This window comes from Vulpes vulpes, chromosome 13, assembly GCF_048418805.1.
Source record: "Vulpes vulpes isolate BD-2025 chromosome 13, VulVul3, whole genome shotgun sequence".
Lineage (NCBI taxonomy): Eukaryota > Metazoa > Chordata > Mammalia > Carnivora > Canidae > Vulpes > Vulpes vulpes.
This window is the reverse complement of record NC_132792.1, coordinates 137,750,948-137,776,162: the sequence shown is the minus strand read 5'-3', so window position 1 is coordinate 137,776,162 and position 25,215 is coordinate 137,750,948. Positions and strand designations below refer to the sequence as shown.

The 25,215-nt window shown below is 45.7% G+C and overlaps 1 protein-coding gene across 4 annotated transcripts in view; it reads left to right on the top strand.

Annotated features, from left to right (window-relative positions):
- Nucleotides 1-25,215, top strand: part of ASTN1 (astrotactin 1) — a 300,822-nt gene that overhangs the window by 126,472 nt on the left and 149,135 nt on the right. For 2 of the 4 annotated variants that reach the window (XM_026001246.2, XM_072733094.1), the window contains exons 3-7: nucleotides 13,651-14,044; nucleotides 15,784-15,930; nucleotides 16,957-17,064; nucleotides 21,358-21,507; nucleotides 22,492-22,659. In XM_026001246.2, coding sequence (XP_025857031.1) covers nucleotides 13,651-14,044; nucleotides 15,784-15,930; nucleotides 16,957-17,064; nucleotides 21,358-21,507; nucleotides 22,492-22,659 — 967 coding nt within the window. Of the gene's footprint in view, nucleotides 1-13,650; nucleotides 14,045-15,783; nucleotides 15,931-16,956; nucleotides 17,065-21,357; nucleotides 21,508-22,491; nucleotides 22,684-25,215 lie in introns of all 4 variants that reach the window. The other 2 variants (XM_072733093.1, XM_026001245.2) reach the window with 1 other exon arrangement.

Below are 25,215 nucleotides of genomic sequence, written 5' to 3'. Positions count from 1 at the left end.
TAGGCCACAGAGCCATGTCCCATCAACTGTAAAGTGTGGCAACTGAATTTGATGCTAATAATAGATAAAGTGCCGAAATTTAGAACTGGTTTCATTTTCTCCATCAGAGTGGAGTCTGCATTATAAATGCCCCATAATAAGGTCATTCTCACTCAGCTTGCTGTCTGGTCTTGTTTCTTGACGGAGAGAAAAAACCCTAGAGTTACAGCTGGTGCTGGATGTGCCTGTGGGGTCTACACAGTTTGTAGCCTGCATTTTCATGGTGTGGTGGCAGAGAAAACTAACTGTTGGGATGTACTGGTCCTGATAGTGTGTATTTCCCTCTTGCTAAGTTGGATGTAGTTTCTGAACTACAGAATGGAATTAACGAGAGTTTCTCCATCTTACCTGCAGTCACTCTGCAGAAACAGAAATATAAATGTAAATATATGTGCATACATAAATACAGATAACGCATATATTAACAAAAACAAAAATTAAAGCGTTCTTTTCCAGGAGAAGGGACTTTGCTTTACGCCATTCCCTTTGTAAAGCACGTAGCATGGGTTCTTCCGATGGTCAGGATAGATGTTTTATAACTGGACTTAATGTGGTGATCATTTTCCGGTATATACAAAAATCATTATGTTTTACACCTGAAACTAATATAATGTTGTATGTCAAGTTATCTCAGTAACAAAAAAACATGTAGTGGCAAATTTCTTCAACTTCTCTGGTGATGAGACTCTATTCATGAGGAGTTCTGTGGAGTTCAGCAAGAAAGTCAGATACAAAATACAGGCCAGTTAGTCTTACCAGAAAAAAAATCCCTGTCGATGTAAGTGAGGCCCCTGGCATCTCACAGCATCTTGCTAATGGTGCAAAGAGGTACGAGCAGGAACGAGTTTGGATAAGTATGAGCCATCGTGCTTTCTGAAAGCACAGCTAATATCCTCTGAGTGATGGATCTGTAGCATGGACCTCCCATCTGAACATCCTTGTGGGTAAGGAAGCTGACATCCTGCTGTAGTTAGCTTCTTCCTAGGAGGCTCTGCAGACGAGGGAACATCTCAGGACTGGCTGCGGAGTCTGCGGACAGGACTGAAGATGGGTTTCCCAATGGAGACCTTAAGTCTGAGCCCACAAACAGCACGGAAGGCGTGCTATTTGGGCTTTATCAACCCGGCCACGCCAGCTGCATGTGTTTTATCAACCTGGCCAAGCCAGCCTCCCTATAATTAATCAAGCAGTGCACTGTCTATGCTGAGGCCGAGTCTGTAAAAGTTTTTAAACCCGAGTCTTTACCTGTAAGTGTAGTCAGAGCTGTGATAGAGGACACAGCAGAATTACGGATTAAAGATTAATTAAGAAATGCCCACATGTGCTTTAGGAGTGGAAGAAAACAACATATCTGAGCATTGGAAACCAGAGTTGATTTCGGGAAGGAGAGGGACTTCTGGTGGGGCTCAGGCAGAGGTAGGGTGAGGGAGGGCGTGTGAGGGGAAGGAGAGGGCAAAGGCCCAGGGAGAGGCGTAGACACCCCTTGTTACCCCAGGCCTATCTCCCCTTTCTCCCTTCCTCTCCTCCTTCATCCTCTCCACCCTCCCCTTTCTCTCTCTCTCTCCCTCTCTCTCTTACAATAACACTGAATCTTAAGAATAGAAAAAATAAATCACCTCTATTAAAAAGTAGAAAAATGAAATCCCCTGAACGCTGTGATCTGAATTAAATCATAATGATGCTGCTGGTTGACTGGGAATGGCCCTCATGGGGTCAGCAACACATGCCCGCCCCAGGTACAGAATAATGCATTGTCTGGAAGGATGATGTCTGTCTCATCAGTTGCCTTGGAAGCAAGAACGACTGACTGTCTTTGTATCCTGAGAGTCTCTGGCCAGATCAAGCTGACCTGCAGATTCACACTGTCTGATCCAGCCACTGATCAGTAAATCAAAACTGGAGCAGAGTTGAGCATTTTGTTACTTTGCCCGGGGAGAAGGGAGGAGGGCGGGGGTGGCTGGAATTCAGGCCCATCTTTGGCTGGTGAGCCCACAGGTCCTGTGGCTGTGACTAGCATCCGGCCAGGAACAAAGTCTGCCGTAGACAGCTAGTGACGAAATCGAGTTACAGGTGCCAGGTTCTCTAGTCAACCTCATCACCTCCTCCTCAAAACCCGAGTACAGGAGAGAAATTGTGGAAAACCAGAAGAACAAAGCTGACATCGTGTGGACTGGGTGGGTGGGATGCCAGGGAGGAAGGAGGCAGAACAGGGCAACTTTTTTTTTTTTTTTAATTAAGGATGGGAAGCATTTGAAGACTTTACAATGGCTTTGCCTGCAAAAATGTAATTAGCCAAAGACAATATGCTGCTGATGTTGGAGCTGGTAGTTGAAGGAAGCCTGCCCTAATGAGAACGTCAGCGTCTCACTCAGAGATTGCCCTCACTGACCAGGCCTCTTCTCCAGATTTTGTGCTTGATTACTTCCAGAAAAAAATAATTGAATTATAATAATTTTTTAAGAGGGAGAAATAAGAGCCATGGCACTTAGTACAGGGCCCGAGAGGAGACTCTTGACTTCCAGTCTTCGCTTTCCCTGTCTTCCTTGATACCAGACAAAGCTTGTTGGCAAGAGTGGGGGGCTTGGAAGACATCTTGGCATTGGATACGCTAATTGTGCTTATACATCAGCGTTTCTGTTCTCCTTAATCCCTTCCCCTGTTCCCTTTGCTACAATTCTTCAGCTTTAATATGCTTCTTGCTTGGGTGCCAGGATTGAGTCACAGCTGGAGTGTCACAACAGCTGCCACAACCGTGGGCATCTGTTGTTCCCCTCCACGTGGTGGGTCAAGTAAGTTACAAGCATGAGATCCTTCATAAGCGGAAATGTGTCTAGGGGTTTTGCTAACTCCTGCATTTGCCTAGCTTTGAATGCCTTGCATGGGAAATGACCATTATCATCGTTGTGTTCTAACGCAAGACATGACCTGCAGGGCTTCTCATATCTTCTCCAGATCTGTTGGCCAGCCATCTTTTAGGTGACCTGACTATTCCTAGCTTCTCTGAAAGTGAAGGAATACTTTCTTCCCAGTCTGTTTTCTCCATGTGCTGTTATGTTGTGGAAAATATCCACTGCTCCTCTTAGGTCTCTGCACGCAGAATAAGGGCTTACAGGTGGCAAAGACACCAAAGTCTGTGGGCATGGGTAGCAGACTGTTCTCAAGGACATAATCTAGCATCTGTACCTGCCAACCCTGAAGACAGTCGATTTCACTTAGGAAACCTCTACCCAAGAAGAGATATCTCCATAGATTTTCCCTGCCCATCTCAAATTGCCAGCCTGATAAATTGGCCATCATTGGCACATTAAATTATTGCTCAAAATTATGCATCTGATTAACCCAGTGATAAAGCTTAACTGAAGAAGATGAGGAGCATCCAGGGCAGACTGTGTAGACAGTACTCAGTATAGATATTTGGGAATCCTTACTTGTGTAGCGCTGAGAGTTATGTGTAAGTGCAAGGCCATTCAGGGTTTAATTTAAAGAAGATGGAGATTAGGGGATTGGGGCCGGGGTCCAGGCCCAGTGGTGGGTCCCTTTCTACTCAACCAGCTCATAAAACATCATTAAGATCAGTGGTTGAGTCTTGATTTGGATTCATACTAACTACCACATAACCTGAGCAAGTTACTTAATGCCTCTGATCCTCCTGGGTTTTTTTTTCCTCTAAAAATGGAAACAGTCATTTCTACTATTTCTATTTACTGATAGGATTAAATAAAATAATGTAATTCACTGTGTGCTATATTTGGCACATAGTAAATACTTTACACATGGTAGATATTATTCCTCCTTTGTTGCTTCCAAGATTGTAGGAATAAGGCAACATGTCTGTAGAATTACAAAATAAGGCAGGAATTTAGGGGGGAATTAAGCATGGGTAATGGGATTGCTATAAGAAAGTGAGAAATGCTCTCATAGTGGTTTGTAGCCTTTGGGATCCTCACAAAACAAACCCTCAGCTAGGTAGTGGTGTCACCTCTCCCAGTACAGACATTGCACTGGTGGAGGTTCTACTGTAGGAGGAGGCTGAGCCCGGCTCCTGAAGATTTGACTAGACCTCGGCACACCAGACCTCATGGCAATTATGATGATAAAGTCGTGCCTTTCTGTGTGAGACAGGAATATGATCAGGGCTCACCCCCTACGCGAAGGGTCTTCTATTTGTCCCCTAACAGGCATCTCAGAATAGCACAGCCTCTAAAGATCCAGCTCATTTTTTTTCCTGGGGAGGAAACAAAGCTTTTGAATTTCCACTGGTTCAGAAGGTGTCATGTACCTTGTCTGAAGGAGAAATTTTGACAACTTGATTCTCTCACCCTTCTATCCCCCACTTGTTTCTCATCTGAAGTCATCGGAGTCCCGACAGGTCACCGGAATCCCCATAGGTACCTTGCATAGGGTCTGCCCTCAGGGACTAGTCTTTAATGTTTTCATTTGTTCAGGCCCAGCTGCTGTGCACAGAGCTGAGGTCTTTGAGACCTCTCACCTCCCCTTGGGCTGGGGGCTGCCTGACTTTTGGGAGATGGGGGGGTAGAGGGGTTGAACAGTGTCATTATCTTCAGAGAGAAGGAGGGTTAAAGTCTAATGATCATTAGCATATCCTGTGCCAGCTGCTTCTTCTGTTACTTGTTCAATAATTCCCTTAATGTTTGGTCCTAATGGAGCAGATTATTGTTATTATTTTATTTCATCAAGATCACCTACTGCATAAAAACAAAGAGGAAAGGAGGAAAGGAACGTGGCCAAGAATAAGCACTGAGCATTATCCAGCTGGAGATATTTATTTATTGGCTTCATGCTTGGCTTGTGAAGCTTTGAAGGGCTGGTGTGCATAGCCCATGGAGGGAGCCTGTCTCACGCGGCTCTGCCCAGGGATTGCTGAGACAGCGACGTGGAGTGCTTTTGCTTCTCCATGAACCCTTTTATCTCCACCTGTCTGTCGTGCACAGTGCATACATTTGTGCACGTGCACGCACACACACGCACAAGCACGAGTTACATGTGGGGCCAGCCTCTTAACCGTAACACTGATTCGGGATCCCATCTGAAATGTCTGCCTAGGCAGCATCACCACTTAGACCGCTCCACCTACCTCTAGCATGATGGGAGGACCTCAGCTTTGCCTGGTAGACTGATTCCTCCTGGCACTCCCACTCTGCAGAGATCTAGGCAAGTCTTTGGAATTTTGGGATCCATTAGGGTAGCCTTGGACAGGGAAAACCCCGCCCACAGCAAGCTGCTTCTGTCCCCCCTCCTGCTTCACCCAGATGCACCAGCCTTGGCATTTTCATTAAGGCAAACAATAGGCGCCTGAAGCCACTGAGAATCAGAGAGCTCTGAGCTCCTTATGAACAAATGCACTCTCTCTTTTCTTTGGGACAGCAAAGTCAAGGTTCTGAGGCAAGAAAAACTCCTAAGAACCAAAAAGGCAGCTCTATAAAAAGAGCCTGAAAGAGGACAACTTGAAATAGCCCAGGCCGGCTCCAGCATGCCAGCCTCCAGCCACTCTCCCTGGAGGGCTTCAGGCTCTCATTAATGAAACTCCTGAAGGCTCATAAAGAAATTGGAGACAAAGTTCCTGGATGAAAGACGAAAGATGGTGATCAAACTTCACAGAATTAAAACTTTTAGAGCTGGGAAAAACCAAAAAATTTAAAAAGCCGTAAAGTCGAATCTCCTCCTGCAGGGAACTTCATACCTAGCATCTTCAGGTGGGAAGGGCCTTCAGTTGCGAACCTGCCAAATCTAGAAAGTTCTCAGTCTGAGAGTTTGTCTCTTGTCTATGGAAGGCTGTCTTTGCCCCCTAAAGTGGCATTTTAATGAGAGAAGATCTTGGGCAGCATCTTACTTCTTCCCTGAGCTTTAAGAAACATGGGGAAGGCGTCTCAAAGTATCTCATGGCGGCAGGCTGACATGGTATCATGCCCCAACGAGAGGCTGACAAGGCAGGCCAGGCAGGTCTGTCCCCTGCCAGTGGGATGTGCAATTCACGTCAGAAGCCCCAGAGGACATATTGAGGCCTCTTAATTAACGTGGTGGCCCGTGGCAACTGGAAAGCATTTCCACACGATTAAAGACTTCAGAAAACCCCCAAGGGGAGGTAATGTTCCTAATAATTTATAAATTGAACTCACTACTTAATATGCTTAACATGTTTCTCTTGTCTTCCATTTGGGAAGGAGATGGCCAGGGGATAACGGATTTCTATTTACCATACACCACAGAAAGGAAGATGCATCAGAAGAGCACACCAAGGGGCTTTCTCTTCTAGTTTCGGTGACTCCTTCTGGCAGTAAAGGGATCCTCAAGGTCAAGAACATGTTACCACAATTTTGATGACATTACCTCATTTCAAAGACCTTATTTTGCCTGTGGAACTCCCCACCAGAGACTCCACTGGCTACACAGCATCGATACCCTGCCTCTGAAGGATCTCCATTACTTCCTCAGGCTGGAGTTACTGGCTTCACTGCAGGAAGAGCTCAGACCATTCTCTCCACCAGTAGCTTACCAGTTTAGAGCTGTTTCCACTTTGACAGGGATCAGTGTTAACAATCAGAAAATTTTCAAGTTGGAAGAGTCAGTTCATTTCTTTCAATCACTTCATTTGCTCGATGAAAGCCTGGGGAAGGTTTGATCAAGTTAACCAACTTGAGAGGTGCCAGGGTGGCTCAGAAGGTGAAAGTGTTAGCCTTTAGCTCAGGTCATGATCTCAGGGTCTTGGGATCGAGCCCTGAGTCAGGCTCCCTGCTCAGTGGAAAGTCTGCTTGTCCCTCTCCTTCTGCCCCTCCCTCCACTCTGCTTGGGTGTGCATGCATACATGCTCTTTCTCTCTCTCTCTCTCTCTCTCTCTCTCTCTCTCTCTCTCTGTGTGTGTGTGTGTGTGTGTGTGTGTATCTCTCAAATAAATAAATAAAATCTTTTTTTAAAAAAGTTATGCAACTTGCACAGAGTCTTTCTGCTTGTTAGCCCTGCTGTTTTATTGGTGACCTCCATGCTATTAGTAACTTAGGTCCAGTTTTCTTGGGCTCAGAAACCCAGGGTCAGACAAGATCTCGAAATGTCATCTGTTTATCTCACCTGTTTTCTGCCCCTGGAACATTTGGATCTAGATTAGAGTGTGACCTGCAATGCCATGTGGACTTGCACAGTTTTTCTCTTCTTGGTCTGTCTCCCTTGAAAGATAGAAATAAATGTAAGTGATCAGAGATAAATGTAAGTGATCACTCTCCTATATGAAAGAGGGCCTTTGCCCCAGACCCTTGGGCATTGTTATTGGGCGAAAACAGGAGACATGGACCACCAAACGTGTCTTATTTCATTCTTATTTTCTAGCCACTATTTAATTCCTTGAGGAATATGATTTGAATTCAGTGTGTCCAGTTGCCTTGAGGGATAATTAATTATGTCTCAGACTCAGTCTTCTGGTTACTCCTAGGGTGAAATGAAGCTTTGAAATGTGAGCTGATTGATTGGCTGCAGTCCCTTGACAGATGGTAGCTGGAAACATAATCTCAGCTTTTCCATTTCTCTGCCAAGGGTTCACAAAACCCAGGTGACTCCCTAAACTTTGGTGACATTTGATAGAGTGAGATTCATGATTCTGGGGTTTACTGATCATATGACACTGATATGGGATGAGAGAAGGCTTCCATGGCCACTGATGTATTCCCTAGAGTATCACCTCCAGTCCAAAATCTCTCTAGCTACGACAGTTTCTTCTGTTACGGGGAGGAATGACATTTCCAGCCCTTATGATCTGTTTTCATCTTCTATTTGTGTGTGCATTTACCTTTAAAACCAAATTGTACAGATTATTTTCTCTAACTTGAATATAAAGTCCATGAGATCAGGGACTATCCCCGTGTTACTCACTGCAGTATCTCCATCACAGGGATCACTAGAAAAATGCCTTACCAAAGTGAGTATATACTTGAATGATTGAGTAATGAATGAAATGAGTGAGTAGCGTAAGCAACTGTCTTGAATAAGCTTTGCTTGCAAGCACATCGAAGACGTCTATATTGAAATACATCCAAAGCTGACCTCTCCTCTCTCCCTCCCTCCCTTCCTTCTATAATTATTGAACACCTTTATGCCATGCACCATGCTTAGCCCTGGAGCTCAGTGGCCCCCGCTTTTATGAAGTCTGTAACCCAGTAGATGACATGGACAAATAAATCAAAGGTAAAATAGTTGCGGTAAGAGTTATGTGGAGGGTTCTGTGGGAAGTTCAGTGAACGGTTATGTCACTGAACTGACTTGGAAGGACAAGTAGGAGTTGGCTCAGGGAGGAAGGTGTGACCTAGACCCCGGATGAATACATAGGTTAGTCTGTGGTTAGTCTGCATGATTGGGATGAGCATAAAAGGGAGATCCACCTAGAACTTTCTGTCCCTGGGCAATCACCATCAGTGTTATATAAAACATTATTATACAAAGATTTCAAAATCTGCATATGATCTGACAAACTTCATACTCTCCTCTCAGGTAAGTGCTGAAAATGTCAATTTTGTAATAAAATAAAAGCTGATTTCATTTGTTTGATCTCTGTTAGAGCCAGTAGAAATGATTTATTGATTTTTTAAAGAAAAATATATGCTTAAATGCCACTTATTTTTGCATGCAACTTGTTAATAGATGTGGAGTTCTCGTATACCCCAAACGTGCTTCTAGTTGTAAAATGTTAAGTTTTGAGGAAAATCAATAGAATAATCAGAAAACTCAGGAAAAGATGAATATAGAACAAAACAATTGCATACCTTGCAGTAATTTTTTTTTTTTTGGAATATTCAGAGTTTGCAATTTGTTACTTGTCATTTGGGTCCAGAGGTACCTTAATGATTTTGTTTTGTTTTGTTTTGTTTTGTTTTGTTTTGAATGCCATAAAAATTGAAGCTAACACCCATAAATGAAGAACACCCTCTGAGTACCACTCAGGTAATACAGAATTGCAAAGCCAGGAGTGCAAGTGTGAACTTCTGCGTGCTTTCTGTAAAGCCTTGTGTGCGGACGTTGCCGTTATGCTTGTCCGTGTGCTCATGCACACGCCCTGGCTGGAAGTCTGTCTGGAGTTGTATGCATGGAGGAAGTTAGTTCCTCCCATTAAACTTTATTCTGACAGACAAGAAGATGTGTGCAGCTTGCCTTTCCCTTTATGACTTGGTTATCAGGAAGCTCCTAGCTCCTGGTTCAAGTGCTCTTTCCATTTCATCTGCCACCTCTTTGTTCCATTAGATTATTTGAAAGAAAAATCGTAGAGCCTCTCTGACTTAACGTGAAGCTGTGTAAGATTCTCTGTGGAAGTAGAGTGGTTAAAAATAATGCTAATATCACAACTGTGGTTTATCACAGGAATGCAAAAGCAAATAGAATGTGAGCAGTCGATTTCCATGTCGTCGTTGTAGAAGAAAAGTTGTCAAGGCAAGACATCCATGCCTTCTCCTCGTATAGTGGAGGGTCTCTCCCTAGTCCTTCCTGTCTGGGACCTTCTTGCTGGACAGAGCAGATAAGCAGTTCAGAGGAATTTGTGTGGAGTGATCTTACAAATTATTATTATTATATTATTATTATTATATTATTATTATTACAAAATGTTATTATTAAATTATATTACATGTTTTTTTTTTAAATTTTATTTATTTATGTATTATAGTCACAGAGAGAGAGAGAGAGAGAGGCAGAGACACAGGCAGAGGGAGAAGCAGGCTCCATGCACCGGGAGCCCGATGTGGGATTCGATCCTGGGTCTCCAGGATCGCGCCCTGGGCCAAAGGCAGGCGCTAAATCGCTGCGCCACCCAGGGATCCCTATATTACATGTTAATATCATGTAACATCATTATGTGATTACCTATGTAATAGTCCACAATTAGTAAATCATTGCCAAGCGTTGTGACATCTGCCACCGGGTTTGGATTATAGAAGCACATCCCAATTTGAGTACCCGAGAATCATCCTTTTTCCTATGCCTATGCTGAGCTTCGCCTCGTGGCTGGCACTCATTCCTAGTAACTGATTAAGAGAAACCTAAGGTCATTGGGAGTCACTGACTCTAAGCAGGGGAAACACTTTGATAAAGTGAGGTTAGATATGCTAAATACACTGGTTTAGCCAATCGAAAACTTGTGTTCTAGCTCCCCGTAAGTTGTTATTTTAATATATATATTAAATATATATGGGGACCCCTGGGGGGCTTAGCGGTTGAGCTTCTGCCTTTGGCTCAGGGCGTGATCCCAGAGTCCCGGGATCAAGTCCCACATCAGGTTTCCTGCATGGAGCCTGCTTCTGCCTATGTCTCTGCCTCTCTCTCTCTCTCTCTCTCTCTCTCCCCTCTGTGTCTCTCATGAATAAATAAATAAAATCTTTGAAGAAAAATAAATAAATTAATATATGTACATATTTGTATATATGTACACGTATACAATATATACAATATTGTGTGTATATGTGTACATATATACAATGGTTTAACCAATAGAAAACTTGTGTCTTAGCTCTCATAAGTTGTTATTTTAATATATATATTAAATATATATGTACATGTATATATAGGTACACATATGAAATATATACAATATTGTGTGTATATGTACATATATACAATATATGTGTGTGTGTGTGTATATATATATATATATATATATAAAATATTCCTAATGGAGTGTCTAGGGCCAGACAATAGTAAAGGAATTTTAGATGAACCTAACAGAGTAGTGCCATGAAGAGGATCATGTCTAGAACCACTTTGGCACTATCTACTTTTGTAGTTTCTCTTGGTCTTAATTTCTTCATCAGGAGATGTGGGGGGCCGAACCTAGAGATTTTCAATGGGTCTCACAGTTGAAAGAGAAAACAAATTTCTTAGTGGAAATTTAACTAAATTGAGATCTAATGGTATCCTCCAGGCATGTAATGATGTGTGATGCACATTGTCTTATTTTAGCACAGAGACCTTGAAATATGAGTGTTGTCTTTCCACTACCAATTAATCTTGGCTTCGGACACTTAGTGGGTGCTCAGTGAAAGGTCCTTTGTTTATGATGGTGCCTCTTTTGACTCACCATCAGCTAGATGTGCACTTTAAACAGTTTCTGTTTTTCCTTTGAGAAGTGGGGATAGACCTAAGTGGGCTCATACACACACACACACACACACACACACACACACACACACACACCCCGCATGGTACCCACTGGAGATTTATGAGATACAGCGCTCTCATGGGTGAGCCAGCACCAGGTGGGGTAACTGTAGCCTGGTGGTTAGGAATGCCCCTGCCATGGGGGCATTTTGTTCCCACTGTGGAACTACTGTTGATATGCTGTGTGTCCTCCAACAAGTTACTTAACCTCTGTGCCTTAGCCTTTTCAAATATAACATGAGGAAAGAGTTGACCCTACCTGGCGGAGTTAGAAGTGAGGGGCAGTGAGAACACGTGTCTGATACATAGTAACAGCCCCATACTGGACAGCTGTTCTTGCTTTACTGCTGCTTCATACAGGGAACGAGCCTTCAGCCTGCATCCTGTCATAACCCTGTTGTGATCATCTGAAAGCAGAAATCGAGCGGAAGCCTGGAGGGGCCCCTGAATACCTCTGTGTGAGCTGAAAGTTGGTGTTTCAGCTGTTCCTCAGAGATTGATGTTTATACTGCTCTTATAGCTCTTTAGGGAATAAAATTACCTCTCGCTTTCACTAGCCTAATTCAATGTCTGACAACTTCTCTCACTCGGGAAGTTATTCTTTCTGTGTGGCTTAATTGCCTATTGTTGCAGTTTCAATTTGGGGTGAAGGAAAGGATGGCGAGTCTGACTCTGAGATAAAGGGCCTGCCGAAAAACTACTGGGTTGGACTCCTGCATGGGCTCTGAGCAAACTGGTACCCGGCTGGGCTAGGCTCAGCTGCAACACTGGAGGGTGGGGGGTGGGGGGGAGGGGAGGCGCATCTGCAGGGCTGCGTGGAGGGACAATGGGCTGCCTGCAGGGTTGCAGCCAGCCAGGACCTGGAATACTTGCCCCTGCACGCCCATCCATGCTGCAACCGAGGCTTCACATTTACGCTTTCTGTATATTTGCATGAGAGATTTCACCAGGAGAAAGGGTTCCACAAATAAAAGAAAAATCTGAAAAACCTGGAGGCCAGTGGAGGCCCCAAAAATGCCACCTGACATGACCTGTCATTTGGCAACTGACTCTGTTGCTTCTTGTCTCAGCTGCTCTGTGCCTGTTGAAAGCAGCAACATTGTATGTGTGTGTGCTCAGCTGCTTTGCTCACAGTGATGGTGGGGAAGGGAAGGTAAATGGGAAGGATTATCGGGAGAGCAACTTTATATAATTTCAAGATATAATTATCACAAGACTGTTCATGTGCTGGAGGGAATAATCTTGACCAAGCCTTGTGTGGGTGGGTCCCCTGGGAATTATAGGGGGTTTTCATCTCTAGCCTATATGATGGGGTGGCAGTGACTGAAGCTCAAGTTGAGAGCAGAACCACTTGACAGACCCCCCACCTAATGAAATAGGTTTGGGGGATATTGACCAAAATAAGGAGAATGAATACAGATCACGCCCTGGAAGATTTATGCTCACTGGGCGGCTGTGGAACTACGGGCGTGCCAGGCCTTCCCTCTAAACCCTGCTGCCATGGTTGTCAAGGTGAGGTGCTCAGTGTCACTGAGCATGACATCCTGCCTCTGCTAGACAACTGAGTGGAGTTCTGACATTTAGGGAATGGCCTGGGAGCATGAGAAGGTTCAGAAGGAAATTCCTTTGCCAGTCTGACTCCAGGACATGGGTCTCAATCTCTCCCTCAAGCAAGAATGGGAGATCACTCAGGACTGTGAGTGGGAATAAGCTGTCCCTGAAAGCCACAGTGATCCAGAAAGTCATGTTCAAATGGTTAGGGTCCTCCATACACTTGCCTGTAAATCCCTAATGGACATAAACTTCTCTCTGGATTGATTGAGGGTCTTCTCCTACCATGATGGAGACATTTAAGGTCAGGCCGAGGACATTCCTGATTCCATGTGACACACTCCATTAGCCACTGTGCATGGTTCCCTAACTTAGCCCTTACCACCACTTTCCCAGGCTAAGCGGCATGTTCTGCATTATACAGATTAGGAATCTGAGGTTTCAAATTTGGAGGACTCGCTGATCATTGATGTAGCCAGAGTTAGAATCTATACGTGGCTGGTTTTAAGATGTGAGACAGGAAGAAACTAAATGCCATTCTGCTGCTAAAACTTGGCTGGGAACCAGCTTTATGTGTAACAGATTTGCCTTAACAAACTAACCCTCTCCCCTGTTTCTACAACTGAAATCACACACACATACACACAGACTTGCCTTTCAAATTGTTTGCTAAGCCAAAAGCAACTGTGAATCACTTAAATGATGCACTGGTCATCCCAGTTCCATTTTTCTCCATTTTCCTTAAACGCCCATCACTGCAGACTGTCCCTTTGCTGCTGAGTGATGCTTGATCTAAGTGCTTACTGCACCTGAATGAATGAGTGAGTGAGTGAGTGATGGATAGTAGGGGGGAGGGGCGATGCCTCTTTGTGGGATGAGCTCACCCATCTTCCTTGGTATTGTCCTTTCTTCCAGGGTGGCATGATTGCTCTCCTGCTGTCCATCTTGTGCCTGGTCATGATCCTCTACACTCGCCGGCGCTGGTGCAAGCGCCGCCGGGTCCCCCAGCCCCAGAAGAGCGCCAGTGCTGAGGCAGCCAATGAGATTCACTACATTCCCTCTGTGCTGATCGGCGGGCATGGACGGGAGAGTTTGCGCAATGCCCGCGTGCAAGGCCACAACTCCAGTGGCACCCTGAGCATCCGGGAGACCCCCATCCTGGACGGCTATGAGTACGACATCACGGACCTGCGCCACCACCTGCAGAGGGAGTGCATGAATGGAGGGGAGGACTTTGCCAGCCAGGTCACCCGCACCCTGGACTCCCTGCAGGGCTGCAACGAGAAGGCGGGGATGGACCTCACTCCAGGTGGGCAAGTCAGTCCTGCTCTTGGGGAACTAGGGAGGGAGTAGAGACTGGCTAATCTTGGGGCTGGTTATCATGCATAGTGGCATGTGCCTGTGCCCTTTCCCAGGTGGGCAAGAGGATAGACTTTTCTCTGAGACAATGGGAGCTGTCTTCTAATAGGGAAAGTCAGAAGAACAAGTATATATTGAATCTCTCTCCACTTCCACTTTGCATTGGAAGCAGAGATACCTTTACATCCCACAGAAGAGTGGGACCTAAATTCTACTGTTCATGTAGCTTAATAAATAAAAGCAAGGCACTGAAAATGCCTAAATGAGTCATAAGACCCCATAAACACAATGGGTTCGATAGAGCCTTTTTCATATCTGATAGAGATATGGGGACTCCCAGGGAAATAAGCTGTCAAGAGATCAACATGTATGTATCAAATTTTTGCATGTAGCATGTTTGCTTAAGGGATTTAATTATCCATTGAAGTGGAAGAGACAAAGATATCCGTTCTATTCTATGACTCTGGAGACTTCAGTCTGGGGTGGGAGTAGTTAGTTGTGTTGTCTTGCCCTTGCCTCTATGGTCTTTATACAGATCGTACTTCTTCAAAAAAGATTAGGAATACAATCATGCTGTCTGACCTGATGCCTTGTATTTCTACAAGATGCTGGGTGGAAAAGACTTGGACCTAATCGGGGTGAACCAAATCAGGGTGAACAAAATGTGGAGAGGAAACGACTGCACTTTCCTTTTACCGTGCCCCCCACCCCCGTCTGTCTCTGAAACTTCCATGAATTAGCAACTCCTCGTAGATAAAACCCCAAGACAGTGATTCCTCAAAAACCTGCTCACTTATCTTTAAAGAAGGCATTTTTCATACTGGATATTGCATATAGACTCCCAGTGGGGCTTGAAAAGAGGGAAATCACATCATGGAAGTCTCCATTCTGGGACACCTGGGTGGCTTAGTCGCTTTAGCATCTGACTCTTGGTTTTGACTCAGATCTTGATTACTGGATCGAGTCCTACATTTGGCCACGCTCAGCAGGGAGTCTGCTTGACAATTCTCTCCTTCTGCCTCTCCCCCTCAAGTAAATAAATACATCTTATAAAAAAGAAGTGTCCATTCTGCTTGGTATCTAGAAGAGATCCTAAATGAATAGCCACTTCTTAATGAGATTTAAAGTCTGGGAACTCCTTGAGGATAGGAGACGTGTCATGAATGCCTCATGGTCCCCATAGCACCTGGCATGGTGCAAAGCCTACCACGGAGCCATACTCAGGGGTTACAAACTCTGTGTGTTCAGGGGATGGTGGGTAGTGCAAATAAGTGCAGTAGCTGGGTGTCAGACAGCAGGGGATGGTGCAGCCTGGGACAGAAGATAGAGAGGGCACGTTCCACCTGGGTGCACTCAAACTCAGATGCGTTTAAAACTCTGTGCCGCCCCCAGAGAAGGGAATCTGTTGTCTGTGTCTAGCCTGGGGGGCCACATGTGGTGACCCTAATCAATACAGAATCCGTTGGCTTTGGATTTTCAGTTGTCATCTCTCCTCTTCTCTCCACCTTCCATTCTGTAGACCTGCAGAAATCAAGAGAGGGAGCATTCAATCTCTGCCAGTCCCTCACTTTAAAGGTTCTTTCTTTCAATTCTGTGAAACTCCCATTTCCTTGGTTCATGCAGCGTGCCTTGCTCTCTCTTTTTGGCCTTTTCTCCGAAAGATCTTTGTCTTGACTCTTCCTTCTCCAGGAAGTGACAATGCCAAGCTGTCATTGATGAACAAGTACAAGGATAACATCATTGCCACCAGCCCCGTGGACTCAAACCACCAGCAGGCCACTCTGCTCTCGCATACCTCCAGCAGCCAGAGGAAGCGGATCAACAACAAGGCAAGAGGTATCTGTGTCTGAGGCAAGGGCTTGCAGGTGACAGATTCCTTAATACCGGGAGAGGCAGGACCATTAATATCCTGGACCCCTGGACTCTCAGGCATGGCCAGAGGGTGTGTGTTTTGGCACAGTCTTCCTGGAGGCCTGCTTGGTGTTACTTCACCAAAAAACTGGACTACACAACCCTTCTGACCAACTGATTTCATAAACAAGAATTTATCCTTAGGAAATAATTGGACAAGTGCGCAAAGATGTGTATAAAAGGCTGTTCATCACAACATTGTTTAAAAGAGCGAAAAATTGGAAATAGCTTAAGTGTCCATCAATAGGGAATCGGTTAACTACCTGCACATCTGTCTACCGTCCAGCGGCCTACTGCGCAGCCATTTAGGATGATAAGATAGATCCATATTTGTTCATATGGAAAGTTGCCTGCCCATTTATTAAATGGGGAAAAAAATGAGGCTATAAAATTGAAGGTACAGCAAAATGCCATTTTTAAGGGGAGATTAAAAAGCCTTTATCTGCTTTCTGTATCAGAAAAAGACAGCATATACATCAGGTGTTAACAGAGGTTTTCTCTGATCAACAGGATTTAGAGGACCTCAGGGTTGTCCCCTTCATGCGTTTCTATGCATTTTCTTTATTATTCTTTCCCTCTTTTTCATATTGAATGTGTATGAATTCTAGGACCAGAGAAAAGGAAAAATAAAAGATCCTAACTTCCCTTCCTTCCTTCCTTTCCCACCCACCATCCATGAAGGTCCTCTCTGGCATTGCTGCCAGGAAGGGTCCAACCCTGGGGGAGCCAGGGTTGGGTGGAGGTGAGGCCCATGACTGCTGACATGGAAAGGTCCACTTCTCCAATAAATCTTTGTATCAGGAAGCTCCAGTGTCCATGGCTACTCCTCCCAAATTGTCAGTCAACCTGCTCTTGTTTTTATCGATTTTTCTCTCGAACTTGCCCAGTGAGTTGGTTTCATGGAGAAAAACACTGAAGATGTTGCCTTTGCTGTGGTTCTTTTCATTACAGCTGGTTCCGCCTTCCTGAACCCTGAAGGCGATTCTGGCACAGAGACAGAGAATGACCCCCAGCTGACCTTCTACACCGACCCCTCGCGGAGCCGGAGGCGCAGCCGAGGTGGGAAGGCCGGAGGGGCAAGGCGGGTGGCAGGGCTCTGGCCGGGAGGCAGGGGGCTACAGAGGTGTGGGGTCGGGCTGGGGTTTGTGTGGATCAGAGCCAGTTTCTACAGGACCACAGCTGGCGTTTCCTCCTAAGGAAGAAAGAAGAGCCTAGAGTGAATTTCCGAGAATCATCTCTCCCAGATAATGGCACTCTCAAACAAGTTTTCAAGTTGTTTGAAAGGCTATTTCTTGGTCAGAAGACTCTCAATTCCTTCTGGAAGCCTCAGGAGTCCTATTTTGTTGTTTAGACACAGGAACTAAAGTTGATGTAGTGTGTTGTACGTGAAAATGTGGACAGTGTATGGACCCTTGCTTACCCCCAGCCACGCCGGCCTTGGGATTGGGCGAGGCAGCGATTCAGGGGGTGGGGTTGTTGAAGAATGATCTAGGGCCTGAGTTACCTGTGTAATGGTATTTGACCTTTAATCCCTGCCTGGTAGAATGACAGGACCCCAAGCCCCCGAGTCCTCTCCTTTCTCCTGGTGGGGTCCCAGTTAGTTCGTCCACTCTCCTCAGCCCAGATCAGGTTGTCCTGCTATGCAGCCACAAATCTGTGCCACTTGGGTTATGGCTGTTGCAGATGTGATGCCACTGCCTGTGACGTTGCTGATAGCATTGTTGTCACTGAGGGAGGTCTGCATTCCATAGGCTTCCCTGGACATGCTGTGTGATGAGAACAACAGCATCTCTGAGCCTGTGTCTTCATAAATGGAGCGTGTTAACAATACCTCACACCCAGGGCTACCGTCAGGATTAAATTATATTAAAATGTGCTTTTTTGGTGACTGGCAGAGCACTGTGCAGTCCCCATTGCCATTGCCCCGAGACCTCTCCACAGTGCAGACCTCAGCCTTGTACAGCACTCCGCGTTGGGCAGGAACCCTTTGAGATTGAGCAGAGGATGTTTGAGTGGCAGCTCCTTGTGTTATATGCAATGACATTTCCCTCAATCAGTAACCAACCAATGCGGCCCCAAAAAAGACATTTATATTTTGGCTCTCTCCTACCTCCACTTGAGTCCCTTCCACACTGAGGGCTTTCTTCCCAGAGAATGGAAGCAGGGCTTTTAATTCCTCAGTTCCAGTTTCCATAAGCTTTGCTACTGTCTGGACAAACATCCTTCCCACCATTTTTCCCAGGAGATCAGTGGGGCTCTGGGCCACCTAACGCCTGATGCCTCAGAATCCCTGAGGTGAGAATGTGGATCCCTTGATCCTCTTTACATATTTATATACAGCAGATAGTCGACCTTGGCCCATCCAACCCAGAGCAGGGTGTGTTCTGCTTTAATAAAATCCTGTTTAAGAAAATCCATAGTAATGAATTAGAATGAGTTTCTTTGCAGCGTAAAACTGTTCCTTTAAAGTACCAAGCTCTCCTAGTACATCAACTGTTTATTGCTATTAACTAGACTGTAAGCTTCTTAGGGATGGGCATGTCTAATTTATTTTTCCAAAGTGCCTAGTGAAGGATTTTGCCTATAATAGAAGCTTATAAGTGTTTGTTGAATTGAACTGAATACATCAATCAGGCCAGCAAGAAATTTTATAACTCACCTGCCATAGGTCAGGCTTTGTGATTGGAAGTAGAAACACGAAAACATGGCACAATGATAAGGCTTAATTTAATATTGTAAATAAAGTAAAATGAATACTAAGAAGACAGAACAGGTCATTCTACCTGGCAGCAATAGGAGGCAAAGAAGGAGAAAATAATTAGACCCAGGTTTAATACAACGTATAGAATTTCTTGTAAAAGGAGAATCTAGGGTAAGGGCATCCTAGTAAGGAGAATAGCATATATAAAGCCTTGAAGGAACATGGTATTTTTAAGCAAGTAAAAGTAGTTCAGTATGGCAGGTGTAAGAACATAAGCACTCGGGGTAGAAGGGATGCGGCTGGATAACAGGCCAGCCACCAAAAGATTACACCTGTGCCGTGAGTCTGCCCTTGGCTCTGTAGGTTATGGGGAACCACTGGAAATTTTGAAACCTGGTAGAGATGTTAGGTGATGGGTTGATGATATAGAAGGACCAGGGAGTCAAGAAGATGAGTAGCAGGTTACTGCAATCACATGAGTGCAGCGGCAAGTGCCTGTAAACAGTGACAATGCTGTGTGATAAAAGCTTTAACAGCAGGGTGCACCCGGGTGAGGGGAACAGCGAGGAATGAGTGAGAATCTGCTCTTAAAGGTTTCAGGGAAGTGTTTACAAGGAGATGTTGTTGGAGCCGAGACTTGAAGAGTAGGTGTATACCAGGCTGACAAGGTGACAAAATGGCATTCTGCGGAGGAGGAAATGATATGTGCAAAGTCACAGAGACATAAACGATAATGGTCTAGTCGGAGAGTGGTAAAGAGTTTACTAGAATGAAGCGTACGGTCCAGGTTTGAGGTGTGCTTAGGAAATAAGGCTGGATGATCGGGAGACAGCACACGCCTTGACTGGAGGACTCAGACCTAACGCTTCAGTTGGCATCACTGGAGGTTTTTCAAGAGTATCGCCCTGGTCTGCTCGGCTTCATGAAGGAGGCCTGTGGGCTCCTCATGGAGGTTAGGCAACGGTGGGGGAGGTTGAGGCAGGGAGACCGGGCCCATGACTAGTGTTGCAGTCGAGGTGTGCGATGCCAGGTAGTGGGACAGGATAGAGAGAATGGAGGCAAGAGAAACTTTAGACACAAGATGATGGAAATGGGAAGATAAGGATGAATCCAGTTTCTCATTTGAGTGCCTGTGGTAAATCTGCTGCTCAGGCCTGGTTTGAGCCAGGGGTAGAGATTTGTAAGGGTCGGGGAAATAGACCCCATGTTGAAAGGCTACTAACATGAATAGAATATCTCTAGGTAGCAAGGAACAGAGGATCCAGCGGCTGCCTGCCACCCTGCGGTCTCTCATCCCAGCTCCTGCCAGCATGCCCACTCAGGGAACCTGCTCCCATAAAGGGTGGATGCCCCCATGGACCCAGATGTTCCCTGCGATCCTGAGAACAGTGGTTCCAAAGGCTCCCCTGGGTCCAAAGATTGAGTGGTGGCCTGTCTGGGGCCTGCCACCTCAGCTGGACCTCTGCCTTGATCCTAGCTCCTTGGTAGCTGCTCAATCCTGGATGTGCCCTATAGCTTCTCTGATTGTCCCTATGTGGGAGCCGCCTCATCAGACTGTGGTCATCTTTGAATGATATGAGCCAGATACCCCCGCACACTGGCTCCTGACACATAATTACACTTCATAAGTCTTAACTATCACTGTGGGGTTAATCTCTTTGAGACTTATTTTCCTTACCTGTCAAGTGGGCAGTTACTGTTCAGACTCCTAGATTTATTCTAAGAAAACAAGTAACAGAAATAAAATAATGTACGCAAAGCACTTTGTCCACTGTCTGACATAACAGATGCCTCTTATTTCTAACAGTAATAAATGCCAACAGAGGCCAGACCCTCAGAAAATGACAAAGGACATATTTTGTTGGCAACCTGCCTTCTTTCTTACTTTCCCACATCTGTTCTGCCTCCATGTGAAAGGTCCCTCTTGTTACTACCATTGTATCTGCTCCACAAAAAACAAAACCAAACAGAGGCACACCAAGAAAATCTTCCTTCCTACTCCTGTCCGCACTGCCTGGAAGCGTCTTCTCAGGATCATTATTTGCTCACTAAGCTGACATGTATAATTTCACCCCAATGACCAGTGCAGGACTCAGGGGGCCCTTCAGGCATGACAACATCCTCTACACATACAGAGGAAACTTTCCTCCTTGCTAGAGGAGAAGAGTCAGCTGTAGTACTCCCACCCGTAGAGCTTGAGAAGTCCCTCAAGAGATTCGAGAAGTAGTTTGAGCCCAGGGAGTAAAGGAACTGGTTTGTGAGAGTGCCCTCTGTGAGAAGCAGTGGAAAGTGCAGACAGTTCTAGCATGTGGTGGAAGCGTCCCTGGAGTTCAGCCAGGCAAGTAGAGGGGCAGAAAGCCCTCCTTCATGATTTCTTTTTGAACCTGTCCCAGGAAGAGTGTAGAGAACTTGCACACAACTGACTGTTGACCCAGAGGGCCAACAGTAGGCTAAGCGCCTCTGACTCTAGCTGCCAACATGGTGTTCCATGAGGATGAAGCTCACTGGGGTCATGAGCCGGAACATTCCTCTCCTGGGCTATGTTTGCCCACTGCCTCCCCTGTTTGCTGGGTTGGGCAGCAGAAGGCCAGACTGGCCTCCCACTGCCACGATTCTTACCGCCATGTGTCTTGCTTGTATCTTGCTTCCAGTGGGCTCTCCCCGAAGTCCTGTGAATAAGACCACTTTGACGCTGATCAGCATCACCAGCTGTGTGATTGGCCTCGTGTGCTCCTCCCACGTCAGCTGCCCTCTCGTTGTCAAAATCACCCTGCACGTCCCTGAGCACCTGATCGCTGATGGTGAGCTCACTTCCTCACCAAAGGGGAAGTTTTTGTGTTGGGCCAGGAAGATAGAGAAGCCAGGGGTCACTGTTATTTTTTACTTATTCCTGTGGGGGAAAAAAATAAACCCAGATAAGTAAGACTTAGGACAAATTTGGATTGTCCATAGATGAAACCAGAAAGGAGGTTAAAAAAAAAAAAAACCCACAAGATTGAACAGATTACCTCCTCTTCTCTATGCCCACTCCAATTTCTCATTTCTGTTTGCTTTAAAATAAGCCCTTGTCTTTGTAGAAAAATACAGAGCATGCTGGATGCAAGTAGATGGACACTGAGATTTCTGGCTTTTGGGAAAGGGAGAAGCTAAGTGGAGCAGTGGAGGTGATTAAGAATAAGCCATGCTTTGGTTTGGGATGCTCGGATGAGAAATTCCTAATTGCAGTAACTTGCTAAAAGCCTAGAACTCTGAAGCAATAATTTCCTTTCATCCAGGGGGACCCCAATATAATGAGGCGATAGTACGGGTTCTGGAGACCCTGAATTTGTTAAGCCCAGAGCACCTAATTGACTTGTTAATGTCTCTTCTCTCTGCTGCTAGAAGGCTGAAAATAGGTGAGGACCGTCTGTGCTATTAGACGGTCTGCTATTTCATGGCAAATGGGGACCAGGCAGCAGGTCCCTGCTCCTTGGGTGAATGCCAGTGCCTGTGGCTGGGTCTGATGGAGCCATGCCGTGGCCATCACAGATCTGCTCTGTCCCAGTATTCCCTAGGTGCACCCTGATAGAGATGGGCTGGAGCAAGGACAGCAGGAGGTTCAAGTGGTGGCCGAGCCTCCATCTGCTGATCCCTTGCTTGGGGGATCATGACAAGCCAGGGCTGGTGAGAGTAATGACCTCGGATTGGGCTAAGCTGTGAAGCATCCCTTACTCTGTCTTGAGTTGATGTGTGTGTGTGTGTGTGTGTGTGCACGCACAGGCATGCCTCCTCTCTCTTTCCTGCAGGGAGCCGCTTCATCCTGCTGGAGGGGAGCCAGCTGGATGCCAGTGACTGGCTGAACCCAGCTCAAGTGGTGCTCTTCTCTCAGCAGAACTCCAGTGGGCCCTGGGCCATGGACCTCTGTGCCCGACGGCTCCTGGACCCCTGTGAACACCAATGCGACCCCGAAACTGGTAGGCAGGAGCACCGGGCAGCGGGTAACTGTCAGAGTTCATGCCTCTTGCAATCACCCTCCCTGGAAACCCATACCGTCTCTCCTGATTTTTCCATTGCCTTTGGGAGCCTAGACCATGCTAGCTGCCAGTGTGTGGTTGGGCCCCTGAGCATGTTGGCTTAAAATCTGTCATCTTCGGACAGAAGCCTTGGACGTTTCCTATCTATAGTCCCTTCTCTGTTCCCCAGGAACACTAGTTCAGGATGACCTCCACAATCCATTTGCCATCACACCAGTGGATGTCAGCTACTGACTTTTATGCATATTTATTAAAGAAAATTTAGGAAAGCTTATAGAAGAAAATGATAATCATCTATAATTCTATCTCCTGGAGAAATCATTTTAAAATCATAATGTCCTCCCTTCCGATCTTTTATCTGTGCATGATTTTTAGAGACTTACACACACACACCAAGTCCAGCAGTGTTTTCTTGATTTTTTTCACTTCACATCCTATCATGAAATTTTCTCAGAACCATTAAACAATCCTCAATAACATAATTTTAATGGCTATTTGGTATTCCATTGTACCTCCATATCATAGCTCATTTAAATAGTTCCCTATTATTTGACATTTAGGATGCTTTAAATTTTTAATTTTTACAAATACTACCAAAATGAATATCTTTCCACATAAATGCAGGGCACATCTGAAGTTATTTTCTTCAGATAAATCCCAGGAGAGAGATTACTGGGGCAAAGGAGAGAGATGTTATTAGGCCATCATGTTATCAGACGTGGCTGAGACTTCCCTGAGAGGGTCCACACTGAGACACGGCAGGCATGGGGGGCACTCCAGAGTGTGGCGATCTCCCAGATACCGAAGAGTGTGGGCCCCTCCTTCCAGGTTGCTGTCCACTCTCCTTGTAGAAGGGGTTCATCTGCAATAGTCTTCATCAAGACCTGATTCCAGTAGATTCAGTATCACAGGTAGGTCCTTCCCAGAGAAGGAATGTGATGCCTTAGAATGAAGGAAGGGGTGTAATGATAGCTAAGACCCCCAAGGGAAATGTCGGGAGTTGGGGGCCAACTCTTCCAACTCTCTGTACCTCATGTACAGCCCCTTCTCCTTCACCACACACACACATGCACACACACAATGCACACACATGCATAGGTGCATGCATACATATATATGCACACCTGCACATGTACACACATATGCATATATAACATATAGATATACACACATGCATGTGCACACATATACATACTACACAGGTATACACACTCTTACAGAGGCATTTTTGTCAGATGCTGGGGTGGAGGGATATTGGTAGAGACTGATTCCAAGAGATAGAGCCTTACTTCTGTTATAATGCATTACTCTATGTCTTTGGGAGAGTAACAGGTGGCTGCAACATCAAAAGTTCACCTTCTTAGGTCTAAGAGTTGTTTTCACCTGGGCCCATCGTAGGGATTCCAGGGCCCCATATGGAAGAGAAAGTATAGCATTTTAAGCATCTGATGTCTAAGACTGTGCTTACTTACTGCTCTTCCCACGCTGTCAGGCAAACACCAAATCAAACAGATGGGCTGTGCACCATGCCCAAAAGCCAGTGTGCTCAGGAGAAAGGAAAAAGGGCTCATCTCCAAGGAGGGGCCTCTCCATGTAGCAAAGCTGTTCTCTGGTCCCCCCTCCAGTACCTCCTGCTGACCTGGATTGGGAGATGCTGGGACAAGCTCAGTGCTTAAACTCACTTCTGAAAGAAGCCTGATCTCCAGAGGGCCTTAGATGGTTCTACTGAGGTTTTCAAGAACAGGAAGCACTTCCAAATGCATGTGGGGAGAAGGGATTGGTGTTTTGAGCATGGAGGGGTCTTCGAGAGAAATGACCTCCTTGCTTGAGATCAATGTGTGAATTCCCCAAGAAGGTACATAATGCTCCCAAAGCCCCATGTCTTCCTAAGGCATAGTCTGAGTTCCATCCATCATGAAGTCAGAGAGGATGTGGGATTATCAAGGGTTTCTTGATTTCCTAAGCCACGTCAGGTCCAACAGATTTGTTGTTGGAAACTATGTGAGCAGCCATCAATACTGAGCAAGCTCCCCAAGCCAGGAGACAGGGCGGCTGCTTATCCACAGTGACCCGCTTATCAACATCACCTGCCTCTTCTGTCTTCCTGGACATATCATTTCTAATTCTTGCCTCAAATGACTTTGGGAAGCCCCCCTCTGCCAGTGGCTCCCAGTATCTTTGACAATGAATATCCCACTGGAAAACCAGGAGGGAGACCACAGAGAGGAATCCAAATCCCACACCAGAGAGCGAAGGTGCAACATCTTCATTTGGAGGAGCAGCTGAGACCTGCTGCTGTGGAGACTTTTATTTTCATTAATGCTGGAAATGGAAGCCCTCCCCCTTCCCGCCCTGCTTCTTCCCGCACATGGGATGATGTGGTCAACCCACACACTCATCAGTAAGAAACTTTATCGCCTCCCACACTCCATCCTAGAGCCTTTCTCCAAAGAGCTGAGTGTGGGAATTGGCTGCAAGTCAAGTCGACGTTATTTT